Here is a 24,375-nt window from a genome sequence, read left to right on the forward strand (position 1 = left end):
ACAAAAAGGTCAACACTTAATAAAATCTTCATATAAAACTGTGTCCTTTCATCTTATAGTCAAATGTTTGAGACTAGAACAAACCTAACCACGGTTCTCGGATAATTCTGTTAGCAGCAGCTTTGATATTATCTCTATTATGTACTTTGTGGTAATGGGTGTGCTCCATCCCTATTTTTGGGAGATCAAACTGTAAGCACCTAGGCACAGATACCGGTAATGAGGTTGTTGCTGTGGTTGGAAACGGAAGAAGCACCGTCAGCTAAATTCTAATCCAACGACAGTGAGACAAGGGAACACGAACACACGTAAGGTAATTATGTCAGGATGTTAGTTACATCCAGCAATGGATTGGAATGTGTACACAAACACACACAGCCCCTGGAGTGGGGAATATGTACACACATATGCACACACACACACACACATACACTCACACACACAGCTCCTGGGTTGGGGAATATGTACACACACACACACACACACACACACACACAACCCCTGGAGTGGGGAATATGTACACACACATGCACACACACACACACACACAGCTCCTGGAGTGGGAAATATGTACACACACACACACAACCCCTGGAGTGGGGAGTATGTATACACACATGCACACACACACACACACACACACAGCTCCTGGAGTGGGAAATATGTACACACACATGTGCGTGTGCGCACACACACACACAGCTCCTGGGTTGGGGAATATGTACACACACACACATACACACACAACCCCTGGAGTGGGGAATATGTACACATACATGTGCGCACGGGCACACACACACACACACAGCTCCTGGGTTGGGGAATATGTACACACACACACACACACACACACACACAAAACCCCTGGAGTGGGGAATATGTACACACACATGTGCGTGCAGACACACACACACACACACAGCTCCTGGGTTGGGGAATATATACACACACACACACAGCCCCTGGAGTGGGGAATATGTACACACACACACACACACACACACACACACACACAGCTCCTGGGTTGGGGAATATGTACACACACACACACACACACACACACACACACAAAACCCCTGGAGTGGGGAATGTGTACACACACATGTGCGCGCGCACACGCGCACACACACACACACACACACACAGCTCCTGGGTTGGGGAATATGTACACACACATGTGTGCGCACGCACACACACACACACACACACACAGCCCCTGGAGTGGGTGCTCACCTACTCTAGTTTTGTCTCTCATCTAATTGGCCTCAGAATCGAGTTTACCTGGCTCCTTATTGACATCAGTTTTGTACCTGGCTAATAAATTACTTCTTTCCATCCTAAAGACAACAGAAGAAGCCTTCAGCAGTGCCTGTCTGTTTTAACAGACACCTAGAAAAAAACCTCTGAAAGTGAATGTGCTCTGCAGTCCTCTGTTTCCATGCACATAAGGATGAGTTTAATTTCCAATTAGTAGCTCACCATTTTAGGAATACAGAAGTTGATACTTGTGGTGTCCGTCCATATGAACAACTTGACTGTTAAGATTCATCAAGGAAGTAAAAGGCATAGGGACACACATGGAATCAATTACAGTAATTTTTTTTTTATTGAGTTGATTGTTATTTTACTGGACACATGACAAGTCCATCAAAACATGTCAAAGCCCTGTTTTTATGGACAGCCGTATTTGTACCTTGGTCTAATTTTATGGGCTGTGATAATACTTCTATGCAAAGAAAAATATTAACATCAGTTCCATTTCAAACTGACAATTCAACCACATACTACTTCTAAGCATGGCCTTGTTCTATTAGTAAGTTTATTAGAATTGGGTAAAAACGTATGAGACTAGAGTTGAAAACAGTATTAACATTTGTTAAGTGTATTGTACTATTTTTTTAAAGATGGTACATCTAGAAATATCTGTGAGCCATTAGTTTTATATGTTTTTAGTAAAATAATCATTTAAATGGATTAATGTAACTTTAGCTCTTTTAAATATCCTAAAATATCTTCTGAATCCATAGAATACTTAGGGAAAAGGAGAGAGTTGCTTGGGGTCATCTACTGTAAATCTCCACGTTAAAGAATTAAATAATGGTTCAAGTTCATTCAGGACATTTTCAGAGTGCATCAGTAGCACATTAATTGCTTAAAAGTTGAATCATTAACAAAAATATTTTCATGTTCCACAGTTGATCTCTGAGACCATACAAGTGCTAGAAGAATTCATTTTCGTTTGGGGGAGAGATAATTTAACCCAAAGATATACTAAAGTCCTGTGTAACAAAAACATGATAATGGTGTTTTTATTACATTAAGAGAGATTACTGATATAAAAAAGAAAAGAAAGGAAACAAGAAACTTACCATCAAACACCTCCAGTGCATCAAACTGCTTTTCACTTTGAAATGTATCCACAAAGATGGTGATGTTATAGTTTGGTTCCACTTTAATACTCCATGAGCACGTCTGGGAGTTAAAATAGTTGCCTGGGTAACCTGGGCTGAGGATGACTCCAGAAGATTCTGTCCGGACTTCATTTGCTGGGCATTGCGCTAGTGAGAAAAAATACCAGTAAAAATTTTCCTTAAACAAAATGAACCTGACTTCCATAGGAGAGTTTCTATCCCTATATTTACAAGCCAATGGTGGCAGCGGGGGAGGGGGTGTGGAGCTATCCTACTGAGCTGTGACCAAATTTAATACAAGAGACAAACACAGCAGGAGAAAACCACTGAATAGTGAGTAATTATTATTTATAATAATTATACTGACCTATAATTTAAATGAGAATTATATACACACGTATGTAATATATACGCCGATATACAAGGTGATTAGATAGATCGCATTTACCTCTTTGATAGATCAAAGAGATTAAGCCACTGACACCAGGGCAGCCAACTTTGATAAAGCGGTTGGTTGAAAGAAACCTGGACCCTGAAAGTTTTCTTCTTCTGGAAGTGGTGGCGAAGCACACCCTTGCCCCTGTTAACCTGTGTGAGTGAGGTGAGAAGCAGCCACACAGGAGTGGTTAAAACTACCATGTGCCTTTCGCTCTGTGACTGAATTGCCCACACACCTTCAACTGGGGCAGGGATCCTAGGATCCCATGTTTTCCCAACTCACCTTTTCAATGTAATATCGCAGAAACATTGTGCAATTATCTTCGGTTAACAGAAAATGATACTATTTATTTCTTCCTTTTAATATAATACTTTAATATAATTTAATACTTTTAATTTCATTTAGAATAGTAAATTTTAGGGGCACCTGGGTGAGTCATTCGGTTAAGTGGCTGACTTCGGCTCAGGTCACCATCTCACCGGTTGGTGAGTTCGAGCTCCGTGATGGGCTCTTTGCCAGCCTGGAGCCCGCTTCAGAGTCTGTGCCTCCCTCTCTCTCTGCCCCTCCCCGACCCACACTCTCTCTCTCTCTCAAATATAAACAAACAAACAAAAAAGGAATAGTAAATTTTACACATGTGATTTGACTTATTGGGACTGTGATAAGAGATGAATGAGAAAGTTCTGGGCCGAAAGCCATACTGCATCTCTGGGTTGTTACAGGGTTGAGTACGAGTAGTGATTTGTAAAGGATGAATTTATCATAATGAATCAGTTATCAATTTATCTTTATGAACGAATCATTAAGATAGTGTGGACACACTGAGCTGTGTGTCCCTTTTTCCCCTCCCGCTTTCCTTTTTGCTTTATTCAACTGCTTCCAGAGTCATTAAAATAAAACCGATCTGCACAGGTATGAACACACAGAAGAAAACCACCGGTATCACAATCAGTAATTTATTTCAATGATAATTTCATTATCTTCCAGAAATAGTTTATTTATACAATTATGGAGAAAACAATTTTTCTCTATTGATCATGGTTCGAAAGTAAACAGAGGTAATAGCAAAACTATTTATAAAATTTTAAAAAGTTAAATGATCACCTTTTCCTTCATGAAAAAGAGATTTTGTCGGAGGAAATGTGTCTTATTTTTTGAATTATCTCCTTTCAATTAATCAAATTTATGTTATTAATTCATCCATTTCAAAATAAAGACATTTCACAACCTGACAGGCAAATCACATGTAATCTGTTTTGATTCCAGTAAGTGTCTGATAGAAGGGAACTTTTCCTTCTTTTATCTTTCATTTGTCTTAGTGTTCTTATTCTGTGTACCTTAAAATTCATAAAGTGTGTAGGCATAAGATCACCAAATGAAACATTTCATAGAACGCTTTTTTAAAGTCTATTTATTTTTGAGAGAGAGAGAGAGAGAGAGAGAGAGAGAGAGAGAGAGAGAGAAGCCCAAGCAGGCTCCATGCTGTCAGCACAGAACCTGATGCAGGGCTTGAACTCAAGAACAGTGAGATCATGACCTCAGCCAAAATCAAGAGTCAGACGCTTAACTGACTGAGCCACCCAGGTGCCCGAGAACCCTTTTAAATAAATAAGTATTTAGGTAGACTTTTAAGAATATGTGCAGTGTTAATTAATGGTAAGTTATATAAAAAACAATTCAAACCAAAACACTCAGCCTAAAGCAACTTAATTTAAAAAGTAATTTCTTGGGGCGCCTGGGTGGCGCAGTCGGTTAAGCGTCCGACTTCAGCCAGGTCACGATCTCGCGGTCTGTGAGTTCGAGCCCCGCTTCGGGCTCTGGGCTGATGGCTCGGAGCCTGGAGCCTGTTTCCGATTCTGTGTCTCCCTCTCTCTCTGCCCCTCCCCCGTTCATGCTCTGTCTCTCTCTGTCCCAAATATAAATGAACGTTGAAAAAAAAAATTAAAAAAAAAAAAAGTAATTTCTTCTGTGATAGTGGTAAGATCACCCTGTAAAATCTATTACGCCCTTTCAAAAATGAACACATTGGCATTTTTTAAAAGAACACATTAAAAAAACGGACTTTGTATCTGGGTGTGTATGTGCAGGGCTTAGAGGTTCAGAGTCTCCACAGATCAGCCTTGACTTTGCAGTGAGAGCCAGAGCTAGAGGCGAATGAAACTACTCTCAAGGGTTATAATCAGATGAACACATGCAAACCCTCTCCTTCAGTCTGAAGCACTACACGGGCAGGTGTTTCAAAGCCTGGAAGGGTTTGACCACCTGCCTGCCTCTTCCTGAGGAAAGATGCCATTCCAGTACCTTCCCTTCTGTGGTACGACCCGGGAGAAAGGTTTAGGCCAAATCTCCTCTCTCTGATTTTACCCCGCCGCTATGGTCACTAGGCGACACTGGGCGGCAGATTGTCTAGGAGCAGACAATCCTCCCTAAGTTGCTGCCATCCACCCGGTGAGAGGACAGCCCTCCAGGGTTTGAAAGCTGTGAGTGGTGATAAGTCAGAAACAGAATCTTTAGCTTAGCTATTTTCATTCCTTTCATTCTCAAATCCTGCTTCTGTTTCTTAGGGAAGACACAATCAAAGTATAGGTGCAATTATTTGTTTCCTTTGTCTTACAACACTCAACATTTTCTTTTTTCCAGACATACATACTGTTTTAAAATGCACTTGAATATATCTCCCTGGGAGTTAACGTGTTTTTGATTCGTTTGTTTCTCTGGCTCTTTCATATGAGCCTCTTCCTTCCTGTCCCTCGCTCGACATCCTTGCTGGGAGTTACACGCACCCACAGCGGGGAGTTTGGAGACGGAGGGGCTCTCCCAGGGCCTGGCTGTTCATTTCTAGATCAGCATTCACGCCTTACACACATCCCGCGTCTCTACCGTCTCCCCCGGGGATCCCTCCCACCACGGGAAGCATCTGTTTGAGGTTCCCATCAAAGATGCCTCTAAAAGAGCGCGCCTCCCTGAGAAGGTCCCCTGAGCTTTGAGCCAGCCCACCTCGGCGAGAAGCTATTCCTTCAGCTTATTTTTGAAGATAAAGAAAATGTGAGGCTTAAAACCAAAGCATATTATTGAATGCATCTTGCGGGCCTTCAGCAAAAATAACGCAGTCAAGCATTAGGCTTTGTAAATAATTAAAACTAATTCTTAAAAGCATCCGGAGGTCTCAGAGAATTGTAAACAGAGAACTCTATAAACAAGTGGGAAAGCTGTGACCCAGAGCCCTGGACAGGCATGTTCTGGTCTCGAGCTTTCCAACAAATGGTCATTATCTCAAGGACGCTGGTTGTCTTTAGCGTTCGTTGAAAATACTGGTTTCTGATTTCTTTGTAAGTGAATATTTTAAAAACTACGGATGGATTTGCACTGTCCACAGGCTGAAGCCACCCGATACTGAAGGCCTTTTAAAATGTGGCCCCATGTGTAGTTTTCAGCCCACTTAATGCCACTTCCCCAACACATCCTAAGAGCAAAGTGTTCTCCTTTCCTCCTCTTTCCTGGACACCCCACGTCCTCTCTTGTTTCCAGACCTTGGTTATTACTCCTTTTTGGTTTTTGAAGGGCTTTTCTTTCCTTAACGTGACTCTGTTGTAAAACTTATCTGGTCTTTGTCCCAGGTTCCTGGCACAGACCTTCAAAACCCTTGGCACTTCGTTCATGTTGAGCATGTCTTGGTCAGGACGAGCCCCTTTGGATTACACCTGAGTCTAGGCCAATAAGGCGACTTGGGATGGGTCCCTTGGTAGCCTCAGTATGGGGCTGGTCAGCAGAGAGAGCCAGTGATGAGTGGGCTGAAATTCCTGCCCCCCTCACAGACTTCCAGTAGGACCATGGGCTTGGGGTTCAGAGGAAGGGAGACTGGCCCTATAAAACCTCTTATATCCCAAATCCAGGGCCCAGATGCTCATGTGCTGAGAACCCCTTTCACCCTGCACCCCATACCTCTTCATCAGACTATTCATCTATACTCTTTATTACATCCTTTAGAATATAAAGGAAAAATTTTTATTTTTATATTTATTACATCCTTTAGGACATAATTACACCCTAAAGGATACAGAATATAATTCTTTATGATATAAAAAAATATAACTGATGGGGTACCTGGGTGGCTCAGCAGGTTAAGCGTCCAACTTCAGCTCAGGTCACGATCTCACGGTTCGTGAGTTCAAGCCCCATGCTGTGCTCTGTGCTGACAGCTCAGAGCCTGGAGTCTGCTTCGGATTCTGTGTCTCCCTCTCTCTCTGCCCCTCCCCTGCTTGTGCTCTGTATCTCTCTCTCTCTCTCAAAAATAAACATAAATATAATTTTATATATATATTTTATAAATAAATATATATAATGTATATATGTATATAATATATATAAATATATATGTGTATGTGTGTGCATATATATGTGTATGTATATATATATATATATATATATGTATATATATATATATATACATATGTAAATAAATGACACATGTAAATAAATGTTTCCCTCGGTTACATGGGCTCTTCTAACACAGGGTAAAACCCAAAGAGGGACCATGAGTACTTCTGGCCCACAGCGGGTCACTAAGAAGCACAAGGGATAACCTGAATTTGTGACTGGCCTCGGGAGTGGGGACAGCCTTGTGGGACTAAGCCCTTACCCTGTGGGGTCTGACCCTGTCTCCAAGTAGAGTATCAGAATTGAGTTCAACTGTAGGACGTTCAGCCAGGGTCCGGGGCGAACGGGAGAATTGCCTGGTGGTCTTGGGAAAGATTCCAGATCCTCATGTAGTGTTTTCTAAACGAGGATTGGCATCCAACAGGGTATAATTTATCTGCATAGGATGCTACCTTTCAAGGAACAAGTTGCTCCCACTGTTCGTTCCCAAGGAAGAATCAATCACCCAAAAGGTGGTAATAATTTTCCAAGTGGAACTTCTAAAAGAAGGATGATGACATGTGAAGAAGAAGGACTTGTAACTAACACAATTTTCTATCAATAATTTATTGGGGGATTGCCCACCCCTCCCCTTGAGCCCAACCAACTGGTAGAAAGTACTGGAAGGAAGATTATCATTCAGTGATCAAGTATTTGATAAAAGACATCTGAGCCCCTATTTCCTTTATTTATTTACTTATTTTTTTAATAATGGGGATTTAGGGAACAGCAGCTAAGCTAACTCTCAGTCTGTTTTAAACAAATTTACTCCTGAATTGTAAGAGAAGAGAACTACACTGTCATCTGTAGTACTTGCTACGAGTTCGGTAGGGCGCGAGACCCTCTGGCCCGAGCTGGGAGAACGTGTCTTGTTAGCAGAATTCTCCCCGCAGACGGGTGCGAGAGCCAAGTAATTTAGAGAATGGTGTTCATGTTGTCCTGATTTACTCTGTTCCTGGACTGTCATGAATTAATTTCATTTAAATAAAAAGTAGGTTAATCTTGGAGGTAGCCAACATAATAAAGTAATTTCCCTTATTTTTGAAGTGCGTGTTAAATAAATATTTATGCCTTTCTTCACTAATCAACTAAGACCGTCCTTGCTTAAAGTCACCTCTGTTGAGAAATTTACGGCTCTGTTCGTTGGAATTAAAATGTGCCTTAAAAACACACAATGCACCTCCATTAATTTTTATATGAAATGGGAAAAAAATCCACCGTAGATGGTTTTTGCTGACGTAACATGGTACCGACACACTGATTTTTTTTCCAAGAAAATAATGACTCAGTCTCCCGACCCAGCACCCCATGCGGCCCAACCTTAAGGGAGGCACCCTTGAAGCAGAGTTTCAGCACCTCCCACAACGGGGTGGGTGTTTAAAGGGGTTTGCTCTCTGCCCACACCCACTGGCTCTCCCAGTGACACAATTTGGAAGTAATTTTTCTTTGAATTAATCTGAGATATCATGGTTGTTGAAAGCTGCTTCATTCCAGATCTTCCTCAGATGATGGTGAAAATTGTTTTCCTCTCCCCAGGTGACTAGGATTCTACCTCATTCATAAGGAGAATGCAGGAAGTTAGTACCGCGTTCCACAAGAACCACACCACAGATGTGAGCACTTGTAAAATCGATACTAGCGCGGTACAAAGAAAGTTGCTTCTTACACGGCAAATAATTAACATTATGTAACACCTGGAATAATTTAGTATTCTCCGCATCTTTACCGCAATCCCATAAATAAGGCAGACCGACCATCCTTGCACACGATGTCCAAGGGACTGATGATCCACCCAGGTCACTTGATGGGAGTCTGGACTGGGGCGCTGGGTGTTCCCTTCCTAACTTTTGAGTGCTTCATTATCCCTAACGAATGATAGTGCTCAAATTCCTTGAAAGCAGGGAGGTCCCATTCTTTCAATGAATTGAATGTTTATTGTGATTTTCAAGTCACAAAATAAAACTATTCTAATTTGGAAAACGCTTCAACTTATTTATATATTTTTTCCAGTGTTTTTTCTCCCAATACTAGTTGAGAGTGGAGCCTTTCAAATATTTTGAGGTTTGTTTTTTATTTATTTTGGTGGGGGGGGGAGGGAATCCCAAGCAGGCTCCGCACTGTCAGCACAGAGCCCGATGTGGTGCTGGATCCCAGAAACCATGAGATCGTACCCTGACCCCAGATCACGAGTTGGACACCTAACCGACTGAGCCAGCCAGGAGCCCCTCAAATATTTTGAAAAGTGATCTAATTATACTGTCTGTTATTGCCTACAGTCTATGTATTTTAAAGACATGTGAATACATGAAACAGGTGCATTTATTGTATGCAACAAACATACATTTCAACATTTGTAAATTTTACACAAAACACGGTAAACACTAGATAATTTTATGCATGCTAACGTATTTAGAGGGAAGTGTGGCGATGCCTGTAGTTAGCCTTGAGATGCATCAAAAATAGCAGATACATTAATGGATGGATAAAAGGAAAACAGACATGTGACAAAGGATACATGGTAAATATTAATGGTGGACCCTTGGTGATAGGTATTCAGATGCTTATTTTTAAATTATTTCAACACTGCCAAATGTTCGAAAATTTTCTGACGAACTATTGGGAAAGACTTTGTGTTTGATAGGACTTTGATTTGTCTTTTAGAGATAGCTAAAAGGGAAAGGAAATTTTGATTGCAATGAGATCCTAACACAGAGATTAAATTCAGGGTCATGCAAAAAGAACCACAAGCCCAAATGTAGACCTATCCCAGCAGTATCATTCTCTGTGGACAAGTACATTGGCAGTGTTAAGCTGTGCGTACCTTCACACGTTGGGGGAGAGCCTTCAAACTGCAGCTGGGAACTGAGCCTGCAGGCCAGCGTGTCAGTCCCTACCAGCGTGTACCCAGGGTGGCACTGGTACTTCACGAAATCCCCTGCAAGAGTCAGCACAACAGACCTGGGGCTTAGCTTTCCGCGACATACAGGGTGTGTGAACGTATTAAAGGAATACATGACCCCTTAGCAAATTACGTCAATGAGCAGACCACTTCCGAACCAACACCTGGGTTCAGTTTTAGTCTGTCGAATAAAATGGTAGCGTTTTCACTTCTTGACGCACAAAAATGCTATCTTAACTGACAGTAATCCTATTTAAAAAAAAAAAAAAAGGAACTAGACGCTTGGGATTTAAGGACGTAGAATAGAAGGGCTTTAATGCATCCAGAGAGGGCTAAACCGTGACCCTGCCCTAATTAGTGCAATGTTCCCATTAACTGAGCCATTATGAGTAACCAGAAATTGGGGCACATGGTTTGACCAGTGGTCTGAAACATGGTGTGCGAACAGGGTGTTGTATTTGTTATTGAGACAGAGAAATCCTGGGTCATGGTAATTATACCACAAACATATGCCACGGCTGGTTTCCTAATGTGACCTGATGATTATTTAATGAAACAGGCCATTAATATAGAATGATAAAGCAGAATTTCTAAATATGATCATTAAATATATTCACCATTACATTCCAGTGTCAGTGAAAGGTCAATGTTATACTAATCATTATTTTAGCTGCACATGATTAAGTCCTTCTCGTGCATGAACATGCTTTTCTAACCAAACACAAATATCTGTGTAAGTCTGTCTCTGAAAACTTGACTCAAAAGAAAAATACAAACTAGAAAACGCCTGTGGGGGGCGGGGAGGGGGGCAGAATCAGGAGGCGCTCAAAATGGAAAAAGCCAAATTCAAATTCAGAAAACGAACATCACAGAGATGAAGGAAGAAAGCCGTATTTATTCGATTAATAACCTCTGTGGATAAGCCCCTAATAATGCTTTAGAATATTTCTGACAAGTACTCGCTCGCTTACTCATCCGAGTTAGCAGTTGGTGTAAAAAGGTGGACTGAGCTGATGGTATCGTAGTGAAGGAAACATTACCTATTTCAAAATCTTCATCCTCAGTAAGCATTTCTGCCTGTGGAACGGCCGGGGGAGGTTGGCATTTCTTGAGCTGAAATGCTAAACGGTTTATGGGGAAAAAAATTAACTGTAATTACATTTGCCGAATAAACAAAAATATTACAAAAAGCATTCCTCTTACGTTGTTTCAATGCTTAGGGACACTGCAAAGTCTATATGTTTAAATCATCGCTTTAGAAAATTCTCAAGCCTCACATGCTTATGGGATTATTTCGTGCCAAAGAAGATATAATAAAGTCAAAGGGAAAGATGTGTACAGTTTTAAAAATTATGACACTGAAATAAAATCACTTCACATATACTTGGGATTCTGCCACAGAGATGGTTCACCCATGGCCTGGTGGCGGGTCCATATTTACAGTTGATAAGGTCTCCCCCTGCCTCACATCTGAGGACCTCCGTGGACACAGTCCTTACGAGATGTCAGGTGCTGATACGCTGTTTTCCCAATTATTTGTTTTCAAAACCATTAGATCTGCTTCTGCCTCATCTGTAATCACATGACGCTTGCTACCTTGATCCCCCTGGAGACAGGGATGAGGAAATCCACAAAGGCACTCACTGTCTTTCAAGGGTCTCCATATCAGTTGCATTTGCAATCCACTTACCTTGGAAGGAATCCAAGCTTCCCATAAACCAGACGTGACATAATCAAATACCATTAAGCAAAAGAGGATCACAGGAAACCCTGACATGGAACTCAAGAAAATCCCCTAAGGCTCTCGCTGGGCACAATCAAGGAACTTGAGCTGGAGAGGAGGCCTATGTCAACCCCACCAGCAAAACCAAATGCGATTCTCCACCTGCCTCAACAAGGTGAAAATGCACTGACCGTGAAAATTGAGAACAAAGAAGCCTCCATTTGAAAAGTCACTGTGGAACTTGAGCAGGACTTGGTTGGTGGAGCTATACGCGGTTTCCAGGGCCGTATTCCCACTGAAAACTCCCAGCTGAGGTGAATTCTGATCAGGCCCATCCCTAGGGAAGAGAGAGACGTTTGATGGAAAGCTCCTAATTACAGCTGAAACTAAGGATCATTTTCTTCTGACTTTTGGACTCTGTCCTGGCTTCAGCAGGCTGGTCTGACCCGGGCTCCGGGGGACGGGACTGCCGTGCTCACCTGAAAACTCAGGGCTTACTTCCATTCCCCCACAGCTGACCTTTCCAGACCAATCTCTGAGACACGTTCACATTCATTCTGGTGGCCGCAATACCACCTATCAGTTGCCTTTCAAACGTCTACATTTGAAAGTCTAAATTCAATGGTGTCTCTTTAATTATGGGTGAAATTTATGGAGATCTTGCAACGGAACTAAAAGATTTTCAAAAATTGCTTAAACAGAAAACCACAGTCCAAGGTGGAGTCCCCTGCCCCATGAGTGCACGGCAAGACTGAATGCAGTTTCAACCCCTCCTGGAGTGAAATTTTACGCCAATCATTCAGAAAGTATCAGCGCCAATGAGGTCTCTAGGACTGTCTCCATCCACCCCCACCTCAAGGAAGAGGAGCTAATCTGCATGATAAGACCCCCCCCCCCTTCTCCTTAAGGGAAGGTGACCTTGCCTAAAACAATCCTTCCTTTTGCTAATGGCTTCTTGCCCCGCCCTTCTTCCCTTGAAAACCTTCCTTGGGCACACCTAAGTCCCCAAGCATCTCTCTACTTGCCAGATGGGATGCTACTCAATTCATGAATCATTTAATAAAGCCAATTAGATCTTCAAATTTACTCAGTTGAATGGTTATGTTTTTTACAAACCGAATAAAACACCACCACCTTCTGGACACTGTTCAGAAATACCAAGATGTGTAATGTCACAAAATTGAAGAGACTTTTCAGTCTCTCGTTCATTAGTGTTCTTTGCAACAGGCACTCTACTTTGTTAAATATGAAGAGCCTTCGCTCCCATCCGCTAAATCTATAGGTTAATCCAGGTGAAATGGCTGATACTATAATGTTTGCCTTGATCAATTTAATATTTCAAGTTCTCAGCTTCCTCCTCATTCCCTCAGCCACTGGGTCGGCCGTTATCACCTCCCTGCCGGAGTTATTTCTATAGCCTCAAAAGCCGGCCTCCCCTCTTGCCCTCGGTTAACATACTTCCCACAAAGTGAGGCTGGGCATTCTGCAGTCAAGTTGATTCTCCTTCCTAAGACCTACTGAGTCCTTTTTGCTCTGAGAACTAAGTCTGGAATCCTTCACAAGATTTATAAGCTCCCGTACTCTCCTTCCTGCTCACTCGGACTCCCGTAATATCCGTATCTGAGATCTGCCAACAGCCTGAACTCACCTTGTTCCCTGACTTTACAGGCTTTCCAATAAGAAACTCTTAACATTTATGCCGACTTCCCTAACAGGCACACACGCATTCGTGCATGCGTAGCGTGTAGTTACCTGCCATTACTCCAGTTTTCACGGAAGTTCATCCTGGCAGCACATCGTGGATCTTTAACCCTGAGTTAAGCTCACCTCCTCACACCCTGTCCATGCCCCCCCTTTCTCCCACCACAGTGTCACAGAGGACCTGGCAATCTCTGTGTCCCCCATAACCTCTCCCTTCCAAAAGCAAAGGTAGGACAGTCATCCCCATAGACATGCAAAGGTAGCCCAGGGTCACACAGACAACTTACGCCAGGCCACATGGCTCTTTGGAAGGAGAACCAGGACCCAAATCCCCGCCCCTGTTTGCTGGCTCGTAGTATTTCCTACACATACGGAAGGGCAGCTCTGCAAAGTTCACAAAGGATGGAGGGAGGGCTACGTGCGATTATGTCTTCGCTATTTCCAGACGCATCAAGTTCTCATCGTGCTATTTCTTATCATACTTAATAATGTAAAATAAAATGAGCTTGGGATATTTTATATTCAGAGTAGCCCTGAATTTATCTACCATGGAGTAAAACTCAAACATGTGACATGACATTTATTCCCTGTATCTCCCGGATTCATTGCTAAGTTTCCTTTCCCATATCCCCCTAATAATTTCATTTCTTATACGTCAACCTGACATACAAGCACCATGTAGCTGGCTGCAGGAATGGTTTAGCACAATCGCGTATCACTTTATATGAAAGGGCTCTCCTACCAAACAGCAATGTAATCGTTAACAGCTTCAGTCTGCAGCAAGGTGAAGTTGATGTAGACCCCGTGGCCAGGAGGTACAGTGATAAGCCAGAAGCAGTCCTTCAAAATTGGGTACTCATCTGGAAATCCAGGGGAATAAATGGTACCGTTCTGAGATGTTACATTATATCCGCAAGGAGCTGAAAAGGAAGCAGAACAATTAAGGCCCACATAGTCAGCTTTAGAAAGGACACAGTTAAATATTTCTAAGTCTCTAAAGCCCCTCCGCCGAAATTTTCCCTCTAAGAAATAGTAATTGTGAAATATTTCTCAGTGACTACTTTGTCAAAGTAATTCCCCTAAAGTCTAAAAACCTTAGATGAATTTTACTTCTGAACTAAGTTATCTAAGTTCCATTTAATAGAGTCTCCAAACACTCAAAATCCCTTCAGGATGAAGTCATTCCCAGATAATTAAAAAGAAAAAAAAAAAGCCCATACTCAGTTACCCAGTTATCTCGGGTGACTGAGCTGATAATCCATTGGCTATGTGATACAAGGGATTATGGAGAGATTATGCATAAATACATAATGGAAATTTTTCGTTGTTTTAAGTGAGATTTCTAAAACCTATTTAAACATCCAAGTCTCTTTGCCTAAACAAAAATATTATCAATTCTTGGCAGATCTATACCTGAAGAAATGGGAGAAAATTATGTAAGTCAAAGCATTTTCACATGTCACCAGCTTTCAGGGGTGTAAAGACTCACCATCCCCAATCAGTCCCTGTTTATTTTACTTAACGAACTGGTGTTCCCTGTTGCCATGACAATTATTTTGTCTTATCTACGGAGAAATGAAGTGACTATATATTAGCAGGATAATCTGAACGCATTATTACATTCAGACAGTGGTATAATACATCAAGTCATAAACCAGTAGACTTTTTAATCAACCAAAATCCAATAGATGTGGGATGAGTGGCTGTTCCTAGCATGCATCTTCTTGGGCTTTCAAAGACTTGTCACCAAAGGTGTAAAATTTAGGTGGAGAAAACAGACCAAAGTATGTTTTTTAAAAAGGAGAAAAACAACTTCAATAAACAATTCACAGTGCTGACCGATGACAGACATGCCCTCAGGCAGTATGGGACATCCGGCCTTAATCATGCCCCTGCGTACTTTTTCAGAGAAAGGAGAAAATGTTCCAGGGCACAACAGATGGAATCTGGTCCAAGTTTTGGAAAAAATCCATAGAGAAAGGGGCCTTAGAGAACATTCTGGAAGTTTTATGGCATAATTATTAATAAGTGGGGTTTGGAGTCAGGCAAACCTTGCTTTGTAAACTGAAGCACACGGACACTTATAATCTGGTGTCCCCAGAAAACTGTCATACGTTCTCTCACCTCCAAGCATGATGCCAATATTCACCCTGCATGAATCTTTCAAATGCTTTTCTTCTACCCTGCTGCCAGGGTGGGCTGATCCCTTTAAGAACTCGACTCGAGTGTTACTGCCCCTTAAAGGTGGTTTGGCCCTGGATGGCCATGGTTATTCACTTACTATGCGGCTGCAATTAGCTGTAGTTGTTCTCCACCGTTAGACCATCAGACTATTAGCAGTCAGAAGTCAGGGACTGTGTTCCTTTTCGTCTCCACCCACCACCTGCTTTCCTTGATCCCCACTGCCTAACTCAGATCACGATAAATAAGACAGAAGAAATGACTAATAAATTGAAAATGAATAAGACAATCACCACAAAATATTTTAGGAAGGAACACATGGAAGTCAGTGGGCTGACAAACCTTATGTGGACCTGAGGTTATTGATGTGGTATTGACTTACAATCTATCGTCTCCAAGACTTCCCTTGTGCATTTTGACTTTTCAGATTGAACCTTATAATTATATAACCACATTATACACAGTAGCACCCTTCCCAATGGTGATAAAACACAACAAAACAAGCAAACAGAAAAGGACTGTGCCACCTCTTAAAGGGCAAAAGAAACAATATGGTGATTTTTCTGGGTAGGACACATTGCTGGCTTCTGAAGTTCTGGATGTCACTTACTAGCTCTAGGACATTGAGCAAGTCAGGTATCCTTGCCATGACTTGTGTATGATAGTCAAAGAATAAGTCCGCCATTAACTTATTCAATGAGTATTTATTGAGAATCGATTATGTACCAGGAGATGTGAGGTTAGAGCAGGGGACACAGTGGAGAACCACGGAGCGCTGCCTTGTGGAGCTTACTGAACGGTGATGAAGAAAGATACGAAGCAAATGATAAGTAAGTATAAAAGCCAACTTATAAGTATGATGAGGGAAAGAACAATCACTGCTTGTCACATGAGCTAATAATATTCCATCGATGCATATAAAATTCCATAAGGCAAATCTTGCCCTGTAGTCTAGAGAGAAAAGAGAGTTGACGTTTCCTTTAGCACTCTTCCTGGCCTGTTAGCCCGGAGAAGGCTTGGCCCTCACTGCAGTGGTCCCAAAGGTGCACGGAGATCTGCACGATCGGGTGGCCTCTCACTTAAGGCCACAGAGACAGTAGATGTGTGACCTGACTCAGCAAGGCACGGATCCGCCCTCTCCCCGAAGGTGAGGTTCAAAGTGGACCCTGAGCTGGAGATCAATCACGAAGCCTCCGTGGGGAGATCTAGACACAGGAGAATCAGTGCACCACAGCCAAGCAGAGGCACCTCCCGGCTTGCCACCGTGTGCCCGGGAGCCTGGTCCCCGCAGGACAAGGACGGCACCCAGCTGGCCAGGAGAGAGCGCATCGACATCGGCATCGGCCGCACCGGGCTTCACAATCAGAAGCCACACGCGCGACAGGCTCTTTTCCACTTCACGGACACAAAGAGTAAATAAACACATGTTCATTTATATATTTGTGAGTGTACCTTTACTATCGTGATGCAGTTAGTAATTAGGAATACCTCCCTGCTCCTAGCACAGAGCTCCAGAAATCCTTGGATAAAAGTTATATGACAAAAGAGATAAAGCTCTCCTTCGTTATTCATAGCAAGACCCTTCCAACCACAGCAGTGCTTATGTTAATGAGATGACTTGGAAAGCACCAAAGGAAGGGGTCTGGAGAACTTCCCGACGCGTGAACACTTGGGGTGCTGGGAAGATGGCTCAGCTGGAGAGGACAGAACCCTCTGCTCATCTCCCAACACACAATCAAGGACCGTGTTCTTTTTCATCCCCACCCACCACCTGCTCTCATTGATCCCCATAGCCCCCTGCGTCTCTTCAATCTGGCTCTTGCCCAGTCACGTCCTGTGTAATAGATCTGGAGTCGCGGAAGTACAACGTTTTCCTGAGGTCTGCGGGTTGCTCTAGCAAATCAGTCCCATGGGAGGAGGGAGTCATGGGGACTTCTGACTTACAGCCCATCAGTGAGAAGGGCAGGTGATAACCCGGACATGCGACTGGCATCCAAAGTGGGGGGCAGGGCAGGGGCCGCCCCGCGGGGCCAGGGGCTTTCCCCGGGGAGACAGAACTGGGTTCCAACGGAGGCTCTCCAGCAGTGTCACAGCATCACTTGTTGTAGGAAAAAGGCACAGACGGTGGCCAGGAGTGCCAGAGTGAATGTCGAGTGTCACACAGTATGCACACGCAAATCAACAACAGGTTGTGAGAAAGGGCGGCCGTGTGAAGTATGATTAATGAGAGCTCTCCAGTTATCTCTGGATGTATTTCTCCAGAGAAAACTATGCACATAAAGAGCATTAAGGTATCTTCTTTGATCACCTCCTAGAGCTAGCATTCGCTACCCTGACCAGGATGGAGGTGACGACTTCTCTGAACGCCTCATTCAATGTGAAGTGTAGTCAGTGCCTATCTGTGCCTACGTAGCCTTCACCCCACCCTCACTTCCTACCCGACTCCGCTGTAATTTGAGAACGTGAAGCTGTGAGGTGTCTGGGACAACAAGAGATGGGTGTGTTTCGCCAAGTCAAGCTCCTGCGCAGCCAGAAGATACTGGAAGATGAGCTGGTGGCCATGGTGGACGTCGGCACGGGGAGGTGGAGAGACACCGACCCTTCGTGTTACCTGAGGCTACACTTGGGAAAATCAAGGGGCACTGACACATCTCTTTATTACGCTTCTTCCCCACAACACATGTACCAAGTGACTTTCTCTGAACTGAGATGGATAGAAAGAGCTTATTAAGTTGCTTCAATCAGAAATTAAAATTTAAAAACCCTAAATATCCACTAGGACAGTTATAGATAATTTATGGATGGTTTTCTCTAGGATTATGTCCAGATTTCTGCCTAATGAGAGCATGAAGAAAAAGCTTACGGTACCAAACAACCAATACCTACATTTGGCATGAATATTTATGAATTTTAAACTCTTGACTATTAATGTACCCAGGAACCGAATGCCTAATCTCACAGAATGTGTGCAGCGCCGTAGGTATTTCTGACCTATTTTGTTTTTCTTCACTTTGGTTTCCTTATGATGGTTTTGAGATAGACACGCTGCACTCGATCTTAGGAACTGTTTGATAATGGGAGTATTTAAAATAATATTTATGAATACAAGTTAGTTGTATTCTTTAGAATGTCATTCTTATTCTAAACTAGTAGGAGAGATTATTTTCTATATTTATCAATCAACTTGATAAACCTTAATTTTTCAAAACTATGTACATAATAACATATTCTTTGGCTACTTGGATTCCACATGTCAGTTAGGGTTCTGCAGTTGAATAGGGTTCTGCTCACAAAATCATTCAATCTAGACGTAGTCACTAATACACTAATTGCAACACATTATTATCCTAAACATCCTAACATTATTATCCTAAAAATTATCTCTGTCCAGATAGTTCCCCATCAACATCCTACTGCACTTTAAGGTGAGGAATATCCTGACGGCGCTTAACTTTAAATATACTTTTTTAAATTATTTTTTTAAGTTTATTTATTTATTTTGAGAGACAGAGAGAGCACACAGGGTAGGAGCAGAGAGAGAGGAGAGGGAGAGAATCCCAAGCAGGCTCTGCACTGTCAGCACAGAGCCCAACGCGGGGCTCAAAAATTGAGATCATGACCTGAGCCGAAATCGAGTCTGGCACTTAACCGACCGGGCCACCCAGGCACCACGACAGTGCTTAACTTTAAAAACGATCTTAAAATTATATCTATGTAAGTATTTCGGTAAGAGAAGATTAATTAGGTAAAAAAAATATCTAAAAATTTTAAACTGTATTTGTAAGTAGAGATGCATATTTGATTATCAAATTAATTTAGTAAATTAATAAACAAGTTTTTTAAGCCATCTTTTAACAATTATAATCCATTTTTTTAACTGGGACTTCTGTGTAATTATGTTACTGGCAAAAATAACATCTTGAATTTCTCAAGTCACTTTGAGACCTTTTTTTTTTTCTTTTTTAATAGGTATCATACTTTTATCGTACTTTATCTAACATTTAGAATTCTTGAGCCATAATTGTCTGAGTTACTCAGTTTTTACTAAAGTTGCCAGAAGTTGTTCATAGTATCTCTGTTCTACCCCGAGAGTCTCCTGAAGTGGACGGGCTGGATCTCAGAAGATGGTTTTCCAGGGTATTTGTCCGATACACCAAGAAGAAGCCTGAACTGAAAAAGCACGCTGGTTAACCCAAATGCATTTCAGGCTGAGTGTGCTGGGCAATCGGACCTTGCCGGTGTCCTGTGTGGGCTTAACCATAGCCTATGTGGACCCCGACTGACCTCTTAACAGCCCACCGTGTTTAGCCAACTCTTTTTTTCTTATCTCTCTTTTTGTAAATACAACCTTTCCCACGTAAAAATACCTTTTGTTATAAAATAATATCCTCCGTTTATTTTGTGTTTTTTTTGGAAGTTAATCCAATATGGAGACGATATTAAACACACATTGGACGCTGCTTAGAAAATGTAATTTATGATATAATTTTATAGGAATCTTATGTTTTATTTTGTCTTATTCTATGACATTATAGATATAAAGAGAGACACGACGGTAAAGATGCTTGTGCAGTAAAGCATTTGACCTTGCCTCTGGAGAGCTCTAGCCCTCTGTTTGGGAGGGGGTTTACCGCACACCCGATAGGAGCGGCTTTGCTTCCTGGGGGGTCGGAGCGTCATACTCAATAGTTCCAGGAGGGGGCGACCCACGCAGGAAGTACCAGCCACGTGACCGAAGGTGGGGCCTTTGCGTCACAGGATGTCAGCTGGTCTGGAAGCTGACACCAACCACTGGGCAATCCAGCCATCAGTCCTGCCCACCTAACAGAGCCCGGATGAAAATCTCTGGGCACCAACACCCAGGTGAGCTCCTCAAGACACTGTCACCAGTCAGCTCTGAGACGGGTGCATCCTCCTGTACTCTATGCATCTTTTCCCATGATTTTAATGTGTCCTTTCCTTGTTATAACCCACAACCACAGTATGTAATAGCTGTATTATTGTACAATAGATAATACTATATATAATAGAGTATATAATATAATAAAGTTCTGTGAGTCCTTTCAGTGAGTTTTCCAACCTCAGGGTGGCTTGGGGACAAATCTATTTTCAGGTGCTGTCAGGAGCCCGGGGCAGACTTGGATGTCTGGAGGACTTCTGCGTCAGTGTGGCCAGCTCTGGGTACTTTGACGTATCATGTTGTCATTATGAGAGGTGGCGTCCCCTTTAAGCTACGTCACAAACAATGTATTTTGTTATTTTCACGCTGACAAAATAATTCTAAGCCAGCATTTATTTCTATATTTGAAAACTTTGCTTGAAAAAGTGATGAAGCCTAATTAACGATTTAGTTCTACTTTTTAATATCAAGCCAAGAAGTCTCTCGTGCATAGATGAATTCAAAGGATTCAGGGGAAAATTCCAATTAAGAAAAGGGTTTAATCATGACAATCCCAAGTATTCGATACATATAAAAAATATGAGTTTTTAAATGGAGAATAGTAAAAAAAAAAAAAAGGTTTTTAAAGTTTTTTTAGGTTTATTTATTCATTTCGAGAGACAGAGAGCAAGTGAGTGAGCTGGTGAGCCTGCACAGGTCGGGGAGGGGCAGAGGGAGAGAGAGAACCCCAAGCGGGCTCCAGGCTGTCGGCACAGAGCCTGAGGTGGTTTCCATCTCACGAGCCATGAGACATGACCTGAGCCAAATCCAGATTCAGACGCTTATGCGACTGAGCCCCTGGGGAGTCCCTTAAATGTTTTAATAAAAAGCACCAGATATGCTACTGCTATATTTAGTTTAAAAAAAAATTTTAAATGCTGTTCTATATGTTATTAAATTTGCATCAGACTAAGGATTTTTTAAAATACAGCTGAAGTTTCTTTTCATAGTTTTTTAAACAATAACATAGAATAGAAAAATACAGGTGAAAAATCTAATTTAAGAAGTCCACTGGTGGTGTTTTTTTGTTTTGTTTTGTTTTGTTTTTCGGTTTATTTTTGTTTGTTTGTTTTCACTTTTTCAGTAGAAACAGAAACCCAGCGAGTTGCCGTTCCCTTTTGCCCCCTGGGATATAAATGTTTAGCATTTCAAATGACCACAGAGTTGGTAATTTCATTATTTTTTTCACTCAAAGGGACTGTATTTATAATGTTAGAATACTAGACTTTCAGTAAGTTTTGTTTCATATGCTTTCTTCATGAACAACATGCTTGATCTATTAACTTCAACTTGATATTACAAAAATTTTGAAATCATCAAAAAAAAAAAAATCAGGCTGCCATACAGAAGCTTTAAAGAAGTGATTTCTGCTCCGACCAGGGCTATTTGATGAATCCAGACTTCCCTCCATCACCACCGACGGTCAAGCTGATTCCCAGCCCTCCAGAGAAACCCTGATCATCATGTACTATTGAGCTGCGACTTTCCTACGACTGTCTCTCCAGGATGTCTTTGCTTTCATTATTCTTTCTACCTCTGATGCCCTATCTCTGAGTAGCAACATAGTCCGTATGCTCCAATGCCCACTAAAAAACAAAACCCATTTCCCGAAATACAAAAGCAATACATAACTGTGAAAGTTAAACAATAAAAAACATCTAGGGTAAAATGAACGAGCATTCTTCCTTCCACTAATCCCGTAATTTGGTGGAACCATTGTAATTCTAAATACCACTACCATCATAAAGATGTCCCTGATCACTTCCCAAGCAAATGCCATCCTTCTTCGTGCAATTCTTATGTCTGGTTTCGCATTATAAATGTGTGTTTATTATTCTGTTTCCTTTATGACAACCATTGAAGGCAAGGCCTATTTGTTCCTCTTTTTAACTTACTGGCATATGATATTCCTGGGATACTAGGTAGAAGGAGTTTACCATAATAGATCGCTAATAAATATTTGCTGAATAGGTGAACAGATTCTCTAAAACATCCATTTAATCATTTAATGCACTATTATATACGTGGAAAATTACATTATTGCCAAGAACGGTTAACCTACCGTCACATCTCGGAAAAGGGTAATTCCAGTCTCGGTCGATCCCGTGCTGACAGGTGAGGACTGGGTGGCCGATTAAAATGTACCCAGGGTAGCACTCAAAGGATATGGACTGTCCCACACTATAGTCCGAGTTGATCATATAACCATTCTGAAAAGGAGGTGGGTCCGGGCAGTTCTGTAACTCATAGGCTGAAACGGACAGAATCAAGCTCATGTAAGAAGTTAGGTTAGTATGGAATTCACAGTCCTGGGATCATGGGCAGTTTATTAAGATGGATGTTTCCAGCAAGTTTTGAAAAGTATCTTTTCTAAGTTGCCACTCACCATCTAAGTAAAACAATTAGTAGCAGTAACGGAATTAAAACAACTTGCAATTAATAAACACTTGACTGTGTGCTTTAGAAGTAGTGAAGCACAAACCAAATATAAATTTGACAGCATTTACCTTGGGGAAAAAAAAAGCATATGAAATGAATTGACTTTTTTAAAAAGGTAAAAGAAATGATAATAAAAATTGCCTGTAAAGAATGTCAGGTGAATGTGGACTTAATTTCCCTTTAATTTAGAAGCGAACTATACTCGCACTCCATTCTAAGGGTTAATAACTAGGAAATATGGAGTTGTTATGTTTTGATTTGTTCATTAATTGTCTGTTACAAATAAAATTTAAAAATCAACTTCATTTTCTTATTTTTTTTAAAAAAAAGAGCCCATAGAAAAATTGTACCAGCAACCACTATCTGTACAATGTTTTTTTTATAAAATCTAGTTTATGTAGTAAATAATACATATTTATATTTTGCACATAATAAGGATACTGTGCAGTTGATACGGTGTCTTTGCAACTTCCAATGTTGTGAGATAAATTTAGAAATGTTAACAGCATGGTTAAACCCTCACTGTAGTCAGCAGATTAAAAATCCCTTTATTTCACAATTTCACTTCAGTTCACATTTTACTTGGCTTTCCTTCTTTTTATATTTGCAATTGGATGTCTCTGGACAAGAGTCAGATAAGCAGTAATGACTGACGGCAGGCAAGAAGCAGAAATCAGAAGGGGTACCGGGGCAAAGGTCTCTAAGCCTCTTGGAGTCATTTATGGTGCTGGCTCCTCTGGGGGCTGATACCAGGAAGAACCTGGAGGTAGACAAAGGCCCCCCCCCTGAAAAAATGGGGCCTCCGTCAATCTCCAGCAGCTGCAGACTTCCCCTCTGGTGTCCACTGTGCAAGCACAGGACGAGGGCTGTCTCCTCAACAAGATCAGAGTGGACGTCACAGACGTGGTTTATGCAACGAGGCTTTATCAACTGTGATGTGCTAATAACACATTTATTCCATTTTATTTGTAATGCGCTTCATTATTATAGGGAGTTGCACCTATCATCCGTTGAGAATAAGAGGAAAAAGCTTGCAGGAGTATTTTTAACTCAATGCCATCTTTTGACACATAGGCTTGATGACTCAGTATGGAGATATAACTTATTTATACAGAGTCAAACAGTTTAGCATTATGTAATGAGTTTTTGGCACTCCTTTTTGGTGAAGCTAAATTATAACATGAAATTCCTGAGACAATAGAAGGAAAAATCACCTATTTAAGGATT

General features: G+C 41.6%; 1 protein-coding gene across 2 annotated transcripts in view; it reads right to left on the reverse strand.

Moving 5' to 3' along the window:
- Positions 1-24,375, reverse strand: part of CSMD1 (CUB and Sushi multiple domains 1) — a 2,022,422-nt gene that overhangs the window by 149,980 nt on the left and 1,848,067 nt on the right. For both annotated transcript variants that reach the window (XM_043557450.1, XM_043557440.1), the window contains exons 42-47: positions 22,772-22,960; positions 14,332-14,509; positions 12,080-12,225; positions 11,206-11,286; positions 10,088-10,201; positions 2,370-2,558 (exon numbers count right to left, since the gene is read on the reverse strand). In XM_043557450.1, the coding sequence (XP_043413385.1) occupies positions 2,370-2,558; positions 10,088-10,201; positions 11,206-11,286; positions 12,080-12,225; positions 14,332-14,509; positions 22,772-22,960 (897 nt within the window). The remainder of the gene's footprint in view (positions 1-2,369; positions 2,559-10,087; positions 10,202-11,205; positions 11,287-12,079; positions 12,226-14,331; positions 14,510-22,771; positions 22,961-24,375) is intronic.

The sequence above is a fragment of the Prionailurus bengalensis genome, chromosome B1 (genome assembly GCF_016509475.1).
Source record: "Prionailurus bengalensis isolate Pbe53 chromosome B1, Fcat_Pben_1.1_paternal_pri, whole genome shotgun sequence".
Taxonomy (NCBI): Eukaryota; Metazoa; Chordata; class Mammalia; order Carnivora; family Felidae; genus Prionailurus; species Prionailurus bengalensis.